Raw genomic sequence first — 21,728 nt, 5'->3', positions numbered from 1 at the left:
CTTCTTCTTCTTCCTTTCAGTAGTGTAGTCTGGAGTTTTGAGAAGGGGAGCAGTGCAGTGAGGGAGTGGGCTGGCCGCAGATCAACACAGGACCAGAGGAGACGGCTCTCAGGCCGATCAGACTTCCTTTGACAGAGACTTCCCCTCCGCCGAAGAGCCGCTCCAGCTTTTCTCTGGGCGTCTGCTCAGGAAGAAGCGGGACTTGCCCTTCCATGCATAAGGTGCTGCCAGCATCGGAACCTCTCTGTGATGAGAGACACTAGATATCCTCGCGGTGTCTGTCTCCGCTGAGGCGGTCTGATGAGGGCGGATGTCGGGGGAAAGCCAAGCCGATAAGAAACAGGAATGATGCCCCTGTGTTTCCTCGTTGAGCCAGATCGGTGGGCCAGATAGGCCGCTGTATGTGTGTTTACACAAGGGCACCCAGTCGGGACTGTCGTGCCCAACTGCTACAGGAAGTAACTGGTCCAAGTAAAAAGAGATAGAAAGGTGGGGAGAGGGAGCGGCGGCTCCGGTTTCTCCTCGTACCTCGTGCCAAGGTGCCTGCGCTTGGCTGTGCATTTTATATAGCGCCGTTGTTGTTATTGTAATTATATATCATTATTCCGGCAGAGGGAGGAAGAAAGTTTCCACCGATGACATGGGGGCAGTGTGCAGGGCCTGTTGCAACTCGTGGGGTGGAGAAACGCTAGCCTGCACGATGTGGGTTTGATCTGCTCGAATGAGCATGCACATATCAAACTGGAGCCTGAAATGCTGAGCATGCAGCGCATAATGTATTATTTTCAATCCTAAACTCCAAATGACATATTGTTCACTGTTCAGTCAGAATCAAGCTGAAATTGTTGAGATGGCCTGATTGTTGCCAGTTTTTAATGTTTCTTTTTCCAAACAGTTTCTTCCACCTGTTTTGTTTTGGCTGTTTGGTAATGTGTGTGTAAAAACAGGGAAATGTGTGCGAGTGAAACAGAAAGAGCTGGAAGTGACCTCTGGGGGCTGGTCCAGGGCCACCAGACACCCGCTGGTCCACCCTCTCTCTTTGCTCCCTACCCTTTGACCTCGGGGTGAGAAGGGGGTGTGAGCCAGGAGCTGGGAGAGTTTATTATTTCCTTCCTCTTCTCTCCTCGTCCTCCTCCTACTCAGAGAGAGAGAGAGAGCATAGAAGAACAATCAATCTATAGAAAATCAATCGACAATATTTATGATAGTTGATTAAGTGGTCACACCGTTTAACAAGCAGAACCGTTGCTTGTTCTAGATTGTCAAATGTAAAGATTTGTTGCAATTTTAAGAAATTGTGATTAATATCTTTCCCCATTTTTCCCAGAAAATTAATCAAGCAATTTTTACAGATTAATGGAGACTGAAAATGATCGTTCATTGCAGCCCTACTCAAAACTCTCTCCTACAGGTGTTTCTTAGCCTTGACAGGAGGCTAAACAAACTGACCTGCTGATGAAACAATGTTTATGTTGCAGAATGAAGGTTAGGAACCTGTTCAGCTTCACCAATCCCACCCAGACATCATCCTTTTAATTTGACCCACCCCTTCAGCCCAGGTCGGCCCTTCCGCTAGCGTCTGCAAGCCACCGAAGCGCCAGTGTGAATATCACAGCTGGACAGCCATTGTTCCTCCGGCCTCAGGCTCAAACCCTGGTAACCAACCAGGAACCTGGGATCAAAGCTTGCCCGGATTACTCTTAGAAAAAGGAGGAGGAGGTGCCGCAGTCGGAGGGGGTCGGGTTGAAAAGGATAGAGGAATGCTCCTAATTACGTGCCCTCCAGTTTGTCTGGGCCTGCACTTCAGGCTACAGTGAACCTATGAGGAAGCAACACAGTGTGACAAGAGAGTGATATTAAGAGTGAGGCGACAGTCTCTCCACGGCCACTCCATTAGCGGGAGATCTCAGCGGCCCAGTGGGAGAGAGAGGCAGGGGGGCAAAGAGACTGGACATTCCAGCCTCCGTGGAGACACTGATGTGGGTGAGAACAGGGGTCAGAGGAGAAGGTGGGAGGTGGAGATCAAGGAGTGTGTAAAGAGGATGTGTCGTGAAGATTAGAAGGATTGTCGTACAGGATTCATTTGGAACCTAATAGACCCCCCCCCCCCGCCCCCCCTTCCGCTGCATAGATCCACCTCCCAAATCCTCCTCCAGCTTGTTATGTCGTTTATCTCTGTCTCACCTCTTCTTTTGCTCATGCAGATGCTGTCACGTTTCCATGCAGATCTTTAGTTTGATGTATTCCTTCTCTGTCCCGTGTGTTGCAGGTTTGCTGACCAGACGAGGCCGTGCGTGTTGGGCAACACGGCTGCTGGCAGGGGTCAAAGTGCACCATGGACAGTGGCCTAAGGGTCCTCCTGTCCACTGTGCTGTGTCTCAGCCAGTCCCTGCTTATCGGCTGCGCCTGTAAGTTGTGTTCCTACATTCAGCTTGATGTGAATAAAAGTGGTGTGATCCCCTTTTATAAAAACGTTATTTTTTGCTCAAACCACAAACCATTATGTTTATAGTGACAATGGAGCAAATGATTATGTACTGAAGTTGTCCGTCATAGTGATCACCAACTCTGCATCTTTCAGCAGCTTTCATGCATGTTTTCATCAGTTTGTAGCAGCAACAAGGCAGTTATCAGCAGAAAGGAGGGTAGATGTCTGCTGGACGTGTTACGGTTGTGTTTTAAAAGTTGGATATGGAGTTTCCTGCTCCCATGTGGCCAACAATAAAACTATTGCAGCTTTAGAGTAGTCATTTTGATCCTCTTTTTTTTTAAAACATATCGGGCTACATGCATGAACTCTGTGTAGAGTCAGACAAAGAAAGAAATATGCATAGACGTACTTTTTGCCAGATTTATGGAGCCACGTGTACACCCAATTCCCTTTTTATAACAAGCCTTCTCTCACAATATAGGTAATTTCATCTCAATCCCAATTTCATTCCAATATAGCATGTTTTTTGGTCAATCAATAAATAGTCTACGTTGATAAATCACATTGTAAAGCCTATTTTGCTTAACTACCATGTGAGGTGCTTGACAAATAAAGTATTTTAAAAGTAATGAATAATTTATTTTTCTCATTTAATTACAAACGTAAGTGCAAAATGAAAGACAATAACAGTTTCAAGGGAAATTAGAGAAGAAAAAAAATCTCTATCTACACACCGTGTGTTAATCACATTGAACTGAGTGATGATGTCAAAACAAAACCTGATCTTCCAAACATTCCCTTAAAATCCCCTTTGCATATTTCACGTCCGAATTTCTGAGAAATTTGAGTTAGCATATGCTTGTTATTATCAATTTAGATGGTCTTAATTGTGTATCACAATATTTCGATGTATGATTTTCTCACAATATGATTATTATTATTATTGATATTCATTTGACCTGTCAGCAAATTCACCGACTGTGTTGCATCAGTGAGGTTCTCCAATAGCTGTCATTACGCACAGCTGTGGCTGTGTGTATCGTGCATACCACTAATTCATCACTTTTTAATGCAGGAAATCTCTCAATCATCATCATTATTAAACACCAGGAGGATTTTGCTGTTGATGTCGTAAAATACTTTACAAAGTGCTTCACAATTCAGGATCGAATGAAAAGATAATTTACAGAAATTCACACATAAATAATTAAAAATGAAGTTTATAAATGCGCCATGCACCTGGACATATAAAGCGGCGTATGACCGTAAAACAATGTCACCTGTCTCTCAACTTCAATCTCCTCCTTCATTTCACCTGCAGCTGCCTCAGCCGTAACTATGCACACGTCTTGTCTGAAGTCTGCGTGAAGTGCGCACAATCTCGCTCCACATCATTCCTTTATAAAAAACTGTCAATGTGTGGTGGGGAAAAGGCGTACGCTTTTTTGTGTGCATTTATACATCTGGCCCCTGTTGTTAGGGTAGGTCTTTCCTGTCAAGGATGCAAAAGAAGCAGATAACATGATGACACCTTTACAGCAGGCAAAACAAGGGCGGGCATCAAAGTCAAACTTAATCACGAAAAAGGATGAAGAAGTCAGCTTCATCCCATGGTTTTCACTGACGATACATATTTTCGATTTCTTATGGCAAAAGCAACACAGCAAAAAGAGTTGGTTCTCTCTAGATACATACTTTTTTGTAATACCTTACTTACAAAATACTCCATGGCTTCGAAGTATTTCTCACTTGGCCTCAACACCATGCAGATACTTTTAGTTTTATTTTGGTTTTCTTTGAGCACCTTCATCGAATTGTTCTTGGTGGGGGAACATTGTTTTTATCGGCATATGTTCATTTAGGATTACCAAGCACCTATGACAACATGACTGATTCAAAGTTCTGTCTCCTCTCCAGCTCAATATCCCTCTTTCCTCTCTGAGCCCGACTCCTTGGTTCAGAGTCGAGGCTCTGTCGCTCGCCTGCTCTGCTCGGTGAGTCCTCCATCAGCGGCGGTTTCCTGGCGCTTCAGAGGCCGTCCCCTGGACCCGGACACCCTGCCTGGCGTGGAGATCCACGGGGGCTCCCTCACCATCCCCTCCCTTAAGCCCAGCCACGTGGGCGTCTATCAGTGTGTGGCACGCTTCGACCATGGGCCGGCTATCGCCAGCCGCCATGCGCACGTGGCCATAGCAGGTACGGATGTAGAGAATTACCCTTTTGTGCATACTTCTACTCACTTCAAAGCAGAGTGGAGGGGAAAAAAGAGGAAGTTGCCTTGAGAAAAAGGATGGCCATTTTGTGAGTGTTGAACACTTTGAAAGAATGCCTGTCCTCGGCTGCCTGCTGCTGAGTGGCGGAGGGGAAGGAAGCTGGAGGAGTTTTTACTCGGGCACCCTTCCAAATGCCTCTTGACCGGTATCCTTAATGAGCCTTGGGCTTTCCTGTGTAGTGTGTTATGTTCTTGCTGTTGGAAACGACACTCAGGGGTTGACCTTGATCTGGAACGGTATCCGACATGAATAGAATTGCTCACTGCAACAATAAACAAACCAAGTGATCCAACACAAAACGCCGGGCTCAAGTAGCGCTGTTGGCCTTCGATCTGGACTGATGGCAAACGTCCACTGTTCTGCACCGAAAGTCAGTTCAACTCAAGGCGTCCTCTTCTTCTCTGTCACTGCAGAAATATCAGAGTATGAAGATGGCCGACGGCGGTCGTTGTCAGTGCAGGAAGGCAGCTCTGTTCTTATTGAGTGTCCTCTGCCGCACAGCGTCCCTCCAGCCCTTCCTCGGCTGAGAGTACGAGGGGAGCGGATAGAAGTGTCGACAGGTGTGTTTCTTTCTTCTTTTTTTCTTCTTGTTGTATGAGAATTGTTGGAAATCCAAGAGCAGGAATCTATGAATCTATGCATCTATGAAATTATGTTTTATATATGTTTTTTTTTACCTATAAATCATTTCTCTATTGAATATCTAGCAGATGTTATAGGTTACTATTAATATCACCATATTAATCCCATGGACTGAGATTGAAGAAATCCTCCATTGTTCACTTGCAATCGATGAAGCTATATCCCGACATTGTGGAAGTTCTCTGTGCCATCACTTATGCTGTTGTGTCTTTCTCTTTTCAGATGACTACTTAGTGCTTCCGTCAGGAAACCTCCAGATCATCTCTGTTTCAGACCAGCACCAGGGCATGTATAAATGCGGTGCATTCAACCCTGTGACCGGGGAAACCGTCATGCAGTCCCATGGCACCAAGCTGTCGGTGAAACGTGAGGCTGGCGACATTTCATTTACGATTCAGACGTCTCTCCCATCTCAGCTGCATGTTCTCTTATCGCCTCTTGACACGGTCCTTTTGTTTGTTTTAGATTCTGACTCCTCCCCCTCAGTGAGGGTCGTGTACCCCACCGCACCGGTCACCGTTTCGGTGCAGCAGTCACAGCCGCTGACGTTGGAGTGCATCGTGTCTGGAAGCCCTGCGCCAGCAGCCAAATGGTTTAAGAACGGTCAGGAGGTCACACCGGGGCCTTCTCGCCAACGACAGCACAACAACCTGGCCTTTGTCGCGGTGACGAGGGCCGACGAGGGGAGTTACGCCTGCGCTGCCGAGAGCAAGCAGGGGACGGTGACCAGCGGCAACTATACTGTGAATGTTCTTGGTAAGAAAAACACAAGAAAGGCTATCGGCGGTGCAGGGTTTGCAATGCAGCCGACCCCATGGTGATGTTAATCGTCCTCTCCTCCACAGAGCCCATATCCATCACGGAGGGCCTGACCGACCAGCTCGTTCCTCGCGGCTCCTCCACTCGTTTTACCTGCGTGGCGACAGGAAACCCGTCCCCAAACGTCACCTGGCTGTTCAACGCCAACTCCATCACCCCATCGCACCGCTTCCAGATCTCTGGATCCTCACTCGTTATTACGGACGTGGCGCCGCAGGATGAGGGCTTGTTTCAGTGTCTGCTGGACAACGGGATTGGCTCAGCACAGTCGTGTGCAGTCCTTACGACGCAATCAGGTGTGTATTGTCATCTTAAACTAATCTCTTGGCTTTAATTTGGTTTCTGCTTTGTTGGTGATAAATACATATTTTAACCAGCTGAATGCCTCAAACCCACTGAGAGATTTCAAAAGGCAGGCAACAAATAACAGCATGTCAAAGATTGTGCCAGTTTTTAAGGGCTTGAGTTATTTCATTTATTTTCATTGTTGATTAATCGGTCAATTTCTTTGAATTTTTGTTAAACAATTAATCAGTTAGTTTATAAAAGGCCATAAAATAGAGAACGATGCCCCTCACATGTGCAAAGCCAAAGGGGACATCTTGTTTAATAGATACCCCATAACATCAAAATTACAGTAATTTTAAAACAAAACCTCAAATTGAATTAGCAGGAAACAGATAATCTTTGGTTGGATCAAAACAAGTCATTCAACCCTGCCGTTCCCAAAGTCACCCTAAACTGCATCCAGTTCCTCATTGCGACTGTACAGTAATGACAATTGAGTTTGTGAGTTTGTACGCAGAGACTGGAGGCCTCGCAAAGCTCAGAGAGTTTACAGATGCAAAAGGGAGCCTTTTAAGAATTGCCCCTTAGTTGCTAAATTGTTTAAAAAAAATGTTTGGAAATGAGTAAGGCATCACACCAGGCGGGATCTGTGTGTGCCTGCACATACAGTATCTGCAGGGAGTCCTTGCTCTGAGTGTGTGTGTGTGTGTGTGAGTGTGTGTGTTTCGGAGGGCTGGTAGGAGAGGCTTAGCCAAGGCCGCCCTCCTCCTGAGCCTTGAACCGAGCTTGAGCGTGAGAGTGAGCTTTGTGCACGCCGTCGGGGATAAGCCCCCGGACACTGGAATGTAAGGAGTAGCCGTGGAGGGTTATGACGAGGACCAGACCACCCAGCTGTCAACATCATACACAACTGCCTTTTATTTATTAACACATCACAACGCTCTCCGAGCCTCCCCTCTTCTCCCTCCCCAGCCGCTCACGCTACGCCAGGGCCCCACTCTGGATCAGGAGGGTTGACTGCAAAACATTTGCTCTACAGACTAGAGGAAGAAGAATGAGATTTAATATCTTTTGCTGCAGATATATACAAATAATGAAACCGAAAAGCTGAGGCGTACTCGGCCTCCTCTGAGGTCAGTTTGTGTTCTGTTGCTTTTTAGGTACCAGGCACCGGCGCTTATCTAATGCCCTTTGCATTCAAAGTAAACACTATCGTTGACGTGAGTAGTGTGGTATTATTAGTATCTCATCACGGAGAGCAGTCTGAAATATGTCGGGTTTCCTGTTTGGTGTCGTTGTTTCCGTCACTATGACGACTCCCTGCTTTCATCCGCTAAGTGGGATGCACCCCAGGGGAGATGTGGCGTCCTTGTTCTTTCACACAATTGGCTGTTCCCTCCCTGCTCCCACCTGTCAAAGCCAGCAGCCCATCTACAGCCACAAAAAGGGCTGAAAGGAATAGTGGATCACTTGATTGATAGAAAAATATATCAAGCACAGTTTTGATAAACCTTTAATATGTTTTGTATGAGCAAAAGATTATAATATTGCTTTCCTGTCTTTCTCTGTTTTGCAATGCTGGTCTGACAAATTCAGCAATTTGAAGACTGAAGTTCTGACATTTTCTAAATCAAATAATTAATAACCATAAAATGTCAATGAAAATAAGCATTGCATCCCTAAACACACCTCCCACCTTCTCACCACATCAGGACAGAGCTATTGTGAGGTCCAGGCAGTCAGTTAGAGAAAAAAAAAAGTACATTCCATCCAGCCGTCCTCCAGCCAGCCGAGCTCGGTCCAAACCGAGGCTCTCGTCTCTGCTGGTAGTCCTCCGTGATTCACGATCACATGTTCATCTCTAAATGACAGACCTTTTTTTTATGGGAAGGACCTGGCAGTGTATCTCTGTCCAGGGGCAGCAGCACTCACTCAAGATATCGCGCGCCTCCATGAGGACGGTGAGGACGCTGTGGCCTTAATTGCCTGCTCCTGTATCAGTGTTTTGGAGGAGGAGCCCCAGCTGTGGCTAAGCCCTGAGTCAGAGCTGTGGTGAGGGCAGAGGGAGGGGAACGAGCAGGAGAGTGCGTCGGACTGGCTGTAGTGCCGGAGTCTGATTCTCTCCGGTATTTTAATGGCTGGCGTGTGGAATGTGTGGCAGCTGGCCGCAGTCCCAGGATCAGGTCTACTGTTACCAGCTCCGGGCCCGTTTGTTTTACAAAGAGTACCGGCAGTGCCCAAAAGTAGACCCTGCAACGTGCCCTCGTGTCAAGCCTCGGTGCTTTCACCTCCCTTTCTCAATTGTTCAGGCTTTATTATTCAATTATGGTGCTCTTTGACCTCAGTGGTGTGGCTCTAAAGTTGAGCAGCCCTTGTTCTTGTTGGCTGTGGTCAACGTCCTCCAAATGTCTGTGAAAAATTCCACCCGGGCTCTGCCAAACCGGTGTCAGCCGTAATAAGGCTCCCAGCTTGCATGATTCGTCCAGGTGGACCGCTCTGGCTCTGGCGAAGATTTAATGAAAAAAACAAACAAAGCGTGATTATGTAGTGCTGCAGAGATTCCAGGTTTTTCTTGTTATTTTATGTAGATTAAAAGCTTGTTCCAAACGCAAAACTTTCCAGCACTGGTTGACCTCTGTGGACATGCAGGGCCACCTGCGTTAGTCACTGACTGAGTCACTTTGTTGCCATCGCTTCAGCTTTCATTACATGGTGCTTTCTCCAGAGAAGGTGTATATGTTGTGGCACAATATATTGCATTTTAGAGCTGAGAAATGGATAAGAAATCACAATCAGGTTTGTTGCCAAATAGAATATTCTCGTCCAAGGAATCTGCGACAGTACTGCGACAGTCAAGAAACATAAATAAAAAGTGACAATACTAAAATAACATAATAAAACATATGTACAAAATATAAAAACGAAGAGCTGCACAGTTTTGTGCAGGAATGTGCAAAGGTTGCCAGTATAATGTATATATAATATGTGCAATTTTGTAACAGATGTTTAGATTCAACATAACTCAATCTGATTTTTTTGTGTGTGCATAATCTTAGAAATTAAATAGCTTTCCAAAAGTGTCAGCTGCTGCTTGAGAATGTTGATATTACTTAAAATATGCTCTTGTCATCTTTCAGAAATCTAAAATCTGTTTTTGTGAAGATGTCGGAGTAATGTTCCCCAAATTTAAACAAGGTTCACACTTTTCCTCTCAACATTGATATATTTTGATTTTTGGGTATATTTTACATTCGAGGAGAAATAAACAAGGAATTCTGTCACACTCTGTTTTTATTCCTGCTTTTTTTTTTTTATTCCATCTGCCGACTCCAGTTATATTTTAATAACCCTTGGTTTCTCTCCCTGACAGATCCACAGCTGGGCTCCACTCCTGGCGTGCGGCTGGAGGCCTCACCGTCGCTCCACCCCATGCAGAGCGACGAGGGCCACGAGCGCTTCCTCACCGAAGACGAGGGCGGCGCCATCAGTCTGCCGGCTGACAAAAGTAACGGCCATCCGACTCCAGAGGCGCCGATCATCATCAGTCCGCCTCAGACTCACAAGCCCGATATGTACGACTTGGAGTGGAGGGCGGGGCGCGATGGAGGGAGTCTAATCAATGCCTATTTTGTCAAATACCGTAAGGTGAGCGGGAAAATACACGATGCCATGTTTCACTTCTTTCTTGCTGTTGTCTTAAAAACAGATCTCGTAGGAAATCGTGACAGAATTCTCCCACGGATTGCTTCTGAAGCCATTCCCTGATCGTTATTTAGGCTCGGAAAGAGACTATGGAGGGTTGGAGACCTACAGAGAATTAGTTTTATGTTTTCACTCATGTGTTTGTATTTGTCTGTGTGTGTGTGTGTGTGTGTGTGTGTGTGTGTGTGTGTGTGTGTGTGTGTGTGTGTGTGGCCGTGTATCTGCGTCAGGTCGATGAAATGGGAACAGTGGTGGGGAGCTGGCAGACGGTTCGGGTCCCTGGCAGTGAGAAGACCCTGCGGCTGTCGGAGCTAGAGGCCTCCAGTCTCTACGAGGTGCTGATGGTCGCTCGAAGTTCAGCAGGCGAGGGTCAGCCGGCCATGCTCACCTTCCGCACCGGCAAGGGTCAGTCTAACCACGGGGCTCTCAACGAAAAAAAAAAACACTCAAACACAGTTTGAAACAACCGGTAATAGCAATGTGACTTCTACGCCAGTGTGTGTTAGGCTGTTGAGTGTTTCTTGTGGTATTCTTGGGAATAGCTGACCACTGGAAGACCCCACTTCACCACTTTTCCAGCACCGCTACGATAGAAAAAGGAACATTTTCAGCTGCCTAAAACATCAACAGTAAATGTCAGGTTTTGGTGTCATCTCTTCTGAGTTAAAGAGCATCTGGTTGTGTCTGACCTCCAGATTTTGTACAGATATTAAACAGACGTTCAGGATGAAATTTAAGAGAGAGGCGAAGCAGATTCTTGAGCGATAGCGGTCTCATCAGAATCAAAAACAATATGCAGAGCACATCACCTCTTCGAGTTTGGGGTGTACGAGAATATAGTGTAGCTTTTGGGGAGATATTTGTCTGTCTACCTTCAGAGAAAAACCCATATAATCTCGGAAGAGGAAGCACAATAAAGTATTTTCAAAAAAGCTAACTTGGGGCTCAAGCACCTGGCAAAATGAAAATGGTTTATGGTTTCTGCGGACTGAGGAATGTTAATAACTGAAGTAGAAGCAGATGAGACAGGTTGAGGATGAGTGAATACACCGAAACATAAAAATGCTGACACTTTGTGACTAAATGACTGCTGGATGATTCAAAATGTATATTATACAACTATATACTGTTTCCGAGGGTTGATTATTCCTTTAAATGACTACTTCTACTACCTTGTCCAATCATAATCATCAGTTCCATAGTATTATAATGAATGACTTCAAGAAAGTTTGTTGTGTTTTTGAGACAAATAGAAACAAGAGCAACCGCAAATGTTCCAAAAACTAACAATAATGCTATACCACAGCAGGGTTAAAAAAATGTCCCCTGGTCAGAAATATGTAAACTACTTCCAGAAACCACAGATATGATTTCATCCCAAGGGTGGTTCCTTTACAACATATTCTTGAACCCAAAAACTACCAGCCAGTCCAAAACCGGACTCTTGTGTCCAGATCCAGAACTCACCAGAACAACGCCACCTCCCTAAGAAACATCTGATTTATCCTCAATAAAGACATTTATTTTGGTCTAAATTGCGTTTATTTATTTACCTGTATTTTCTGTGCAATACATGTTTTTGCCTACAGACAAAAAAATTAAAGAAATAAAAATCTTTTTAATAAAAATTTTAAAAGCCACCAAATGTATGAAAATACTTACCTCAAAGACGCATGTATAAAAATAAAAACATCCATGTGCTTTTTGGTGAAACCGATAGCCCCAAAGACTTGTTGAGCCTAGTTTTTCTTACCCACTTTTCTTCCTCCTCTCTCAGAGAAGAGCATCACCGTCAACAAGAATCCGTCCAAGCCTCCCGTCATCTCGATGCCTCCTAAAGCCCCAGAGGACAAAACCACCAACACACACTTTGGCGTTGTCATTCACGACAGAGGTAGGTCTGCTGCTGCACTGTGAGCCGGCAATGATCGCGGGAGTTTAGGTTATTGTGGGGTTCCTGACCGGACCGTGTTGAATAGATCTCAGAGTTTAGATGTTTGGATGTGGTCTGCTTTGTCTCTTGGTACAAACAGTGACACGATAGTTGACACCCTGTAATGACTCTCTGGATGAAAGATGTTGTAAGCAGAAAGCTGTGAGATTGCACACAGCTTTTTGGTCAGATCTGTGTTTGTGCATGTTTACTGGCATTGCAAGCAAACTTTGCTGAAACTCACATTGGTCTTTTCACTAACCCTCTCTCTCTCTTACTCTTTCCTGCCCTCTAACTTTGTGGCTAAGTGCCCAGGCAGTAAGTACACATTCCTCCACGTCATGCCGTCTTTTTTTTTTTTCTTTCTCTGTGAACTTGTTCTATCCTCACATGAGTCGGGATGCAGTCGTGACGCTTTGTGTGTCTCTCTGTGTGTTTAATTGGATTCACAGAGGTTTGCGCGACTCAAAGGCGTTATTCCTTGTTTATTTCTCTCCCAGTACCCGAGGCCCCTGACCGCCCCACCATCTCCATGGCGACTGAAAGTTCGGTGTATGTCACCTGGGTCCCGAGAGCCAATGGCGGGTCTCCAATCACAGCTTTCCGAGTGGAGTACAGACGCGGCCGCAGTGCAGAGTGGGTTGTGGCTGCGGATAACATCTCACCTCTCAAGCTGTCGGTGGAAGTCCGCAATCTGGAGCCTGGTGAGCGTTCACGAGGTTCCAAAGGTTCCTCTGCAGCATGAAGTGGTTTCTCTGCCCAGATATGTGTTAATCATGATCTAAAATCATGCAAGGCTCAACACTAACTTTTAAAGTTTGCTTATCTGTCTTGTCTTTATTTGTCTGTTTCCCTGCTGCATGGTGGCTCATGCAACCAGCTGACGTTTGACAGTTTTAGTTTATTTATTAGTGACGAACAACTACACAATAATATTGTTTTTGTAGCCTGGTTATGACTGTATCACAACATTTCTTAAAAGTAAAGAACATATAATATAAAGCTATAATGTAATAAAATGGACCTTTTTAATATGTTAATCAAAAAGCATTTAAAACATTTCTACCATGAGAAAAGATTCAAACGTAAGTGATGAGACTAAAATGAATCAACGAGGACAACAGCATTGCCAGGATATAATTTATATCACAGGATGAAAAGTCACCGCTCGGCACCACTGTGACATAGTTTTTTCTCTCTCAGGTTCCTCCTACAAGTTCCGCGTTGTAGCCATGAACATGTACGGCGAGAGTCCTCACAGCATCCCCTCCAAGCCGTACCAGGTGCCGCACTCCAGTCAGCGCATCGCAGACCGCCCCGTGGTCGGACCGCACATCTCGGCCACGGACCCCATCAGCGACACACAGATCATGCTGCGCTGGACTGTGAGTGAATGACCGGCAGACAATAATCCATACAGCTGGTGGAAGAAGTTCTGGTTCTGGGTGATCATTCCTATATAGAATATGTACATTACATTGTACCCACCAGCATAATTGCTGATATCTGGGGAGAAGAAAATGCTAAAAATGATTTCGACTGGACCAGAAACACGAGCTGTCAGATTTGATGCAAACTTGTTTGGAAGAGATAAAACAGTCAAACCTTTCATGGTTCAACTTTAACTAACCATACTTGTTGTAGTAAACTGTTGGCCTGTTTAAAACCTACCTGATGACTTGTGTATCTTGCCTTGGTGCACCTTAGTGCAGTGTCTCACTTGTGTTTGAGCTGCTGGTGGTTCTCATTCAGAACTTTCATTGAGCGGCTGTGCTGATTAGAGCTCTGCTCTAACAGAGATTAAGAGGCCCGGCCCGGTTTCCCCTCCTCACCACAGCTTGGGCTGCAGATAGTTCCCCACATTTACTTAACCTCAGACAGTCTCATTATTTCCTGAACTTTTAGACAGAAAGCGCAATCACAATCTTTGCTTGCAGTCCTGCACATCTGCTGATAACAAGCCGTGCCATTAGTTGCCGGAAAATGTCCTATCTTTGAATAATAATTGCTCACCAGATTGCTGTATTCTAACGTAATCTTTTTTTTCCATCCCCATCCAGTATAGCCCCTCGAGTAACAACAACACTCCAATCCAAGGCTTCTACATTTACTACCGGCCCACGGACAGCGACAATGACAGCGACTACAAAAGAGATATAGTCGAAGGTGAGCGCAAACGCACATTTTAATGCTTGCTCGTCTGTGTTTCGAGTACAGATTTGAGTGTGTAGATTGTTTGTCGCTAGCCCCGGCCTGTCGCGGATGTTGCGCTCACGCTCTGCAGATAAACTGGGAGTTGGGAGGGTAATGGATACTCACTGTCATGGCATTTCTGCTGTTTGATTTATCGAGAGAGCTGTCCACGGGCAGCAGGGCTTTCGGAAGTCTGTTTTTAATAAATGGTTGCCAGAGCTGAAATATGAGCCCAGGCCGACGAGAGGGGCTCAGGTTGCTGGGTGGAATGCTAACAGTGGAGCCTGGTACAGAAAAGGAAGGAGGGACATCCTTTCCCTCCGCCCCACTCTCCTCTCATGTGTACCGAAAGTCTAGTTGTCCACAATGTCCCCACTGTAGGCATGTGTGTGAAGCACGGCTTTTGATGATTTGAAAGTCAAAATATGGCAAAACATTTTATTTGTTATTTTTTTTTTTTGTCATTATGTCACTTATTACTGTTTACTATGGGTGCAACGGCTCATAAAGCTTACAGTTTCGATCATTTCACGCATCAGAGTCACGGATCAGATCTAAACTCATTGCTGATCATCAATGATCTATAATGGCAGATACTGATTCATTTGTTTGATTATAGTAGCTGGCCTCCAAGGCTCCAGCCTTCCCAAAAATAATTTCAACCGCTCTGAAGTCAAGAATTCTCAATGTTATCCTTTTTCTCTTCATACAAACTGAATGTTGTAAGACTTTAGTTCACACTGTGATGGTTGACGCTAAACTGTGTAATTAATCAGCGGTCCACGTGCGTACCAAACCGCGAGGGGATATCCGTACGGATCAACAGTGGCCCATTACACCACTACTGTTTACCACAGGAATTCAGTGCATGTGTAGTTATGACCTGCTTCCACATTATATCAAATTATTTAGATCTGTACATCTAATGACACCTCCTAACTTTTCTACCAGCCACAGTGTCAATGCAACTTTGTAAGATTTAATATTTAGATTATGGACTTTATTGTCTCCAAGGGGAAACTCTCACAATATTAACAGCACAAATGACAGACCACTCTCAGGTTTAGAGCTGCTATGGCTGCAAGGATCAGGCTCCTCTTAAAGCAAGCCAGCACAATTCTTATTTGGATACCATACTTTGAGGAATAAAAACACATTTATCTAAGTAACTCCCTTTATTGTTCATGAACCTTGCCTCAACAAGACACAACTAATAATCGGACAAACCGCTCAATGCCAACCTTCATCCGAACCGCACCCAGCAGTTTACTTCTCAGTACTTAGGACACATTTTGCTTGGCCCTCAAAAGGTGCGGAGGTTCAGTACTTTGCTTTACATGCCTGCTGTAGTCACTTTCCTCTCCGATAATCTCTGTGTGTCTTCTTTGAAAATGATTATTTTAAATCTGTGACTGAGCACAAACTGGTGTTTATTTGTGCTAATAAACATCTGTATTGAGTCGGATTGACAGCACAGAGTGGATTTATCTTCAGCAGCATCTTACTTCTATTATTGTTCCCACTCGCGACAGTTAAAATCTACCTTGGGGCGGTTGAAGCCGCCGTGCAATGATTTATTAGACTTCATGTTAAATCAAACGCAGCAAGAACAGCACCTTATTTCTGCCTCATTTGTTTGAAACTTAGCATTTCCATGTTGGAGATTGGCGTCTCATCTGTGAGTCCAAAGCACGTTGATTGTGCACCACTACTGATTGTATTCAGCAGTGGTCTGTGTCTGTGTGTGTGTGTGTGTGTAGAGTGGGATTATTGGCGGCAAGCCAGGACAAACATGACGCTGCCATATATGGAGCTCATCTAGAGTAAAACAACTGTCTGGGCCCTGGTGGGACTGACGGCGGGCTAAAGCAAAGAGAGAGAGGGGGGTGGATGACAGAGCGAGCATGAAAGAACATGACCTGAGGTGTGAGACATAAAGAGACGGAAGAGAAGGAGGGAAATACTCACAGTGAGTTTATATAGGATTTGGAGCAGTGCAAGTCATCGCCCGCTCATAGAGGAAGTGATTTCTCACCTTTGTCCCCCTCCCTCTCTTCCGCCTTTCTCAGGTGTAAAACACTGGCACTTGATTGGACATCTCCAGCCGGAGACCTCCTACGATATCAAGATGCAGTGCTTTAATGATGGGGGAGAGAGCGAATACAGCAACGTCATGATCTGTGAGACCAAAGGTAAGTAAACACAAGCTGTCCTGCACGAGAAAAGACTTAATGCGTCAACCCAACCTGCACTTAATCAGAAGTCCAGGCATGTTTCTGCAAAAAGCTGTAACTTTAATGATGGGCATAATTACACAACATAAATGTACTGACTTTTACGAGAGCAACAACAATGGTTTGCTATCGGGTAAAAAGCTGTTCCTCATGCCCCCTTCCTTCCTCTCTGCTGCAGCACGTCAGACCCCGGGGTCGCCCAGCCAGCATCCCATCACCCCACCTTACCCTCACCCGCGGGAGCCTCCCAGCTCACCTGGAGGACTGCTGTACCTGATTGTGGGCTGCGTTTTAGGAGTGATGGTACTCATCCTGCTGGCTTTCATTGCCATGTGTCTGTGGAGGAATCGTCAGCAGAACAACATGCACAGTGAGTGTACAGACAACGTGTGCAGAGAAGAAGCATAGTTTCTGCTTACCGTCCATCATATGGTCTGTGTTTTGTTCACTCCAAGTGTCTTATATTTAAAAAATGTTGGCCCCAAGATGGTGCGTGCAGCATATTCCAAGTGTTCATATTACATATATGGATCCCACATTGCTTGCAAAAGTGTTTGCCATTGTTGGATGGACTCTTTACCAGACCGCCTGGGTCTGTAAATAGTTTGGGTTTTGTAGCTTATAGATTTTGGGGAAAAGACCAGATTGAATCACAGGTGCTCACTTTCTGTGTGAGAATGCATTGGAGTTCACTATAGTGACTTCGGCTACATTCACACTAATACGTTTTCATTTTAAAACAGAGTTTAGAAACAGAAACGATCTCCGTCCACACGGCAACCTTTGAAAACGCAGATCACATGACCGTTCACGTACACTGGGCATTTGGAGTTTAGTTGCAGAAAATACTGAGGAGGAAGAAGACAAACCTCTCAAAGTGCAGCGTTATTGTCTTTACACAAGCTGCTTCACAAGAACACAGATCAAATTTGCACATTGACAAAAAGCTAAAAATAGCTCAAATGCAAAAAAGAATATTTGATTTACCATCCAAAAGATTAAAAAGTGTGTGCAAGAAAAGTAAACAACTTTTTCATACGATCATTGTCAGCTAAATCTGCCTCTTAATTCTGTGTTTCTGTAAGTAACAATTGCCGATAATTATAGAGTTATATTTATCTTGTAGCTTCTATTTTAGCCATTCTCTGCCTCTTCATCACCTTCTCTCTCTCCCTCTCCCTCTCCCTCCCTCTCTCTGTCCCCCCTCTGTAGAGTATGACCCTCCCGGCTACCTGTACCAGCCAGCAGAGATGAATGGCCATGTCCTCGAGTACACCACTCTGCCCGGCTCCAGCCGCATCAATGGGGGCGTCCACGGTGGCTATGGGCACAGCGGCCCCATGTTACCCCAAGGGTGCCATCACCTCCACCACAAGCTCCCCAACGGCTTGGCGTTGCTCAACGGCTCCAGCAGCCTGTTCTCGCCCGGCCACCCACACGGCCACGACGGCACCCTGACCCACAGCACCCACGACTGCGAGCACTCGCACCCGCACCCCCACCATAATGTGAGTGCTGTACCACAAAGCACTCCAAACCTAGCCTTATTCATATCCATGATATTCCAGTTTGAAATGACAGAGTATTTTACAGCAGCAGCTGTGCATACTGAATGTGGTGTTTGTGCTCTCTTGTCAGGGTGGAGGCATGTACACAGCTCTTCCCCAAACGGAGTCGTCTGATTGTATGAGCTGTCAGAACCTCTGCAATAACAATAGGTACGATGACTTAATTTAGCATTGTGTGATATGTTTTGCTCTGTGTGGATATCTGGGACGATTTAGTTCTGGGTTTATTTCTTTCCAGAAATCTGGTAATTTATTGGTGTTCATGTTCAGAAAAGAAATCAATAATACTAAAATCTGGAATGGGATCTGTGGAAAATGTGCAAGGCAGCCAAAAGACACTCAAATTATTATTATTATTAAGTTAAATTATTTATCTTTATCATATTTTTATACTTACTTACTTGAAGGGTGCATAATCCACAGCTCGATTTCCACAAAAAAAAAGATTTATTAAAATTTTCTGAGCTGTTTGTCACACAAGCACCTTGGAAAACATTTAAAAAGATGAGCCTTATGGATATTGCAAGGACATGCACAACACTCGTATTTCATAAAATGCCGCTGAGTAAAAGAGCTCTAACACACACACACACACACACACACACACACACACACACACACACACACACACACACACACACACACACACACACACACACACATTTCCCCTCCTGCGAGTCCTGTTTATGTACTTAAGGGTCCCCACCATCACAGTTTACCCTGTGTGCACCCAGCCAGCAGACCTAATGAGCCCTGTGTTTATTTACCTCCGGCTGCTGGGAAAAGAGGGGGTGTGGTCACAATCAAATCTTGTGCCGATAGGGGGAAGCTGAGTTCAGTGAAACACGGTGAAGCTGGCTGCATGCAGCACTCTGGGTTTGTCCTAGTTATTTAGAGGCAGTGGTACTGGACCTTTAATCTCCAGTTGGACTGTTGAAAACACTTCTTTTTATTTTTTGGTTGAGCGACAGTGGTCTCGTGTTAAGAGCTGTCATCGTTTTGTACACTGTACACTGGTATTAATGCAAGGGTTTTCTGGGTCTGGTGGAAAACCCACAGATATCTGCAGAGAGGAAGAACCAGAGTGGTGTGTGTGTGAAGCAAAATAAAGCTGAGAGTTGTCAGTGGGTGAGCACTCAGCAATGCACTGGCACCATTTTATAAACACACGTCCCACTTTTCTTTCCATCTCTCTCTGTCTCTGGGCAGATGTTACAACAAGACCAATGGCACTTTCTCCAGCGGCATTCTGCCTGTAATGCATCGCGTGGCGCCATGCCAGCAAGACAGCCTGGAGATGGTGCCTCTGGGCCAGGTTTTGTCGCAGTGCCACGGCCCCGACAGCCACATGCACTCTGGTGACCAGGGAGCGGACGCGGGGTGCCTGCCAGACGAGCACAGGGAGTCCTCGCCCTCACAGCATTCCTGCTGTCTGGTCGGGAACAATGAAAACTGTCCAGCAGACAATACTGGTGAGACACATTTTCATATCAAATGCCCACAAAATCTTTCCAAGTATTTTGTCTTTTCATCTCCTCCAACACTTTTGTCTTATTCTTCCTCTTCTGTCCTTCTGGTGTTTTCTCACTACAGATACAGAGAACCGCAACTTCTCACTTCCTGTTTATTTCTATAATTTCAGGTACTTTTTGGATAATCTTTTAAATTTGTTGAAAACAGCAATTAATTTCATCACTAGGCTATATAATATAACAAACATCAGCTTCAGGCAGAAATAAACATGTTTTTCTTATTATCAGCAGGGATACTATTTAGTGTAATAAAGGAACATGACCAGAGAAGAAAAAGGTTATAGTAGTACTTCAATAGAGATTTTAAATGTTTTTTCATTTCAATACATGTTCATTGCAAGAACACCTTTTAGTGTTTGGATGGTTGAAGTATCTCTTAATGGTGGCATGTGGTCAGTGGAGTATTTTATGATAAACGTAACGCAAAATAATGATTATGATTAGATTGACTAATGGCTTTTACAGTAATCTGTAGGCATTTACTACTCATCAAACCTATAGCTTATTGTAATGTCAAACTGAGACAGTTAATGAACTAGTCTGATATCTCTAGTACGTTAATTTGGTGTCTTGCAGAGTCAGATGAGAAGATCAAAACCATTCTCATGTCATTCTGGTAAATCTAATGCTACAGTAGGTTAGCTTAGCTTTTTATTAATACTGGAAAGGTCTCCTGGACTCCTGGAAGTCCCTTATCCTGGCCATGAAAATGTCTGGCCTCATGTCTATTTTTTTCTTATATATATATATATATATATATATATATATATATATATATATATATATATACAAAATGACATGTTCATTTGTGATATTAAAAGGCTTAAATCTTTGCTAATTAGCTGATCTGCTTCAGTCTGTAGCATCATTTCTACCGTACTGTTGCTTTAAGACCCATGGGGCCGCTCAGAGGGTGCTCAATGTCTCTAGGTGCTCTCAAGCAGCCCACTGCACCTAAATACTTATGACAGGTTTGCATGCAGAAGACAAAGGTCACATATGACAATTCTAACAAAGTTACCTTTTATTGTTGTTGTTTAGTTAATGCTACAGAAAAAATGGTTCAACACTTTTTTTTAATCACACTGAAAGTTGTTCTTCTTCTTCATGCTTTACTCGTAATTGTTTGTGTCATTACCAATCCTCATGTTGTACGCAGACAAAATCTGCAGCATCGCCACAAATTACACTGTGGCTCTCTCCGGAATCTGTTCTTGTCTTTTTTAATATGAAGTATAAACCAAAGACTCTCTCTCTGTCTGTGTGCAGCTGAGGAGGAGCTGGAGTGCATGGACATGGAGGGGCCTGTGGTGTGCTGGGAGAGTCTTGGCCTGCCAGACTTGGACTGTGACGAAAAGCCTGGATGGATCTCCAGCAGTGGCCTGGCGGGCGAGCTGATCCAGCCCGGCCCACAGGAGGTCTGAACACAGCCCGCACACAAACACTCTGGTGCAGCGTGGAGGGCTTCGAGAAGCCGCGCAGAGAAGACTGGACGAAAGACGGTGGTGGGAAGAGCACCAGTGATGGGCGAGTCAGAGACACTGCGTGTTATGGTGACACAGACACTAAATGCTCTATGGGCTGAGCTGAGAGGAACACAGTGTGAAAAGAGAGCGACTACAAGAGTCTGAGAGCGAGGCCAGATGGAGGGACACGTACAGAGCACAGGAAAAGCTGCTCAAAGACAGAAACGATATCCCACTGGAGGGAAGACTCTCGCAAAAGATCACAAACTCTTGAGACGACTTATTTATTTTTTGTAGTAGTGAAATATTATTTCATATGAATGTATCTGTTTTAAAGTAAAATAAGTTTGTCTTTTATATTATTTATGCCTTTTGGATGAGAAATACTTTTTGTTGTTGTTGTTTTGTCCCTCTGTGTTCCACTCGAGTGTGGAGACTAGCAATTGTCCGTGTAAAGTTTTGTAATAATATAAAGAGAAGATATGGAAGAGTAAACCAGCAACTGTTTTCAATGTCTTTCCCTCCCCTCCTTCATGTGTGGCGCCCAATGAATGATTACCGGAGTGAAATTCCCGGCCTCGGTCCAAACCATCGATATTTCTGTCAGGCCTTTGATGTGCTCTCTGATGGGCTGTTCCACTGCAGTG

The 21,728-nt window shown here is 44.8% G+C and overlaps 1 protein-coding gene across 1 annotated transcript; it reads left to right on the top strand.

Moving 5' to 3' along the window:
* Positions 1-2,335: 2,335 nt before the first annotated feature.
* cdon (cell adhesion associated, oncogene regulated) lies at positions 2,336-21,527 on the top strand (the record flags this gene model as incomplete). Its single annotated transcript, XM_079225088.1, has 18 exons — positions 2,336-2,408; positions 4,349-4,627; positions 5,118-5,264; positions 5,569-5,712; positions 5,812-6,102; positions 6,192-6,461; positions 9,824-10,098; positions 10,386-10,560; positions 11,933-12,049; positions 12,589-12,792; positions 13,292-13,473; positions 14,149-14,254; positions 16,351-16,473; positions 16,694-16,885; positions 17,728-18,023; positions 18,154-18,233; positions 19,293-19,555; positions 20,885-21,527. 18 exons carry the CDS (start codon positions 2,336-2,338, stop codon positions 21,037-21,039), a joined length of 3,372 nt encoding a protein of 1,123 aa, XP_079081214.1. The 3' UTR covers positions 21,040-21,527.
* Positions 21,528-21,728: the final 201 nt, after the last annotated feature.

Source organism: Taurulus bubalis (assembly GCF_910589615.1).
Source record: "Taurulus bubalis genome assembly, chromosome: 10".
NCBI lineage: Eukaryota > Metazoa > Chordata > Actinopteri > Perciformes > Cottidae > Taurulus > Taurulus bubalis.
The sequence above is the reverse complement of the archived record's forward strand: the minus strand, read 5'-3'. Positions and strand labels throughout refer to the sequence as shown.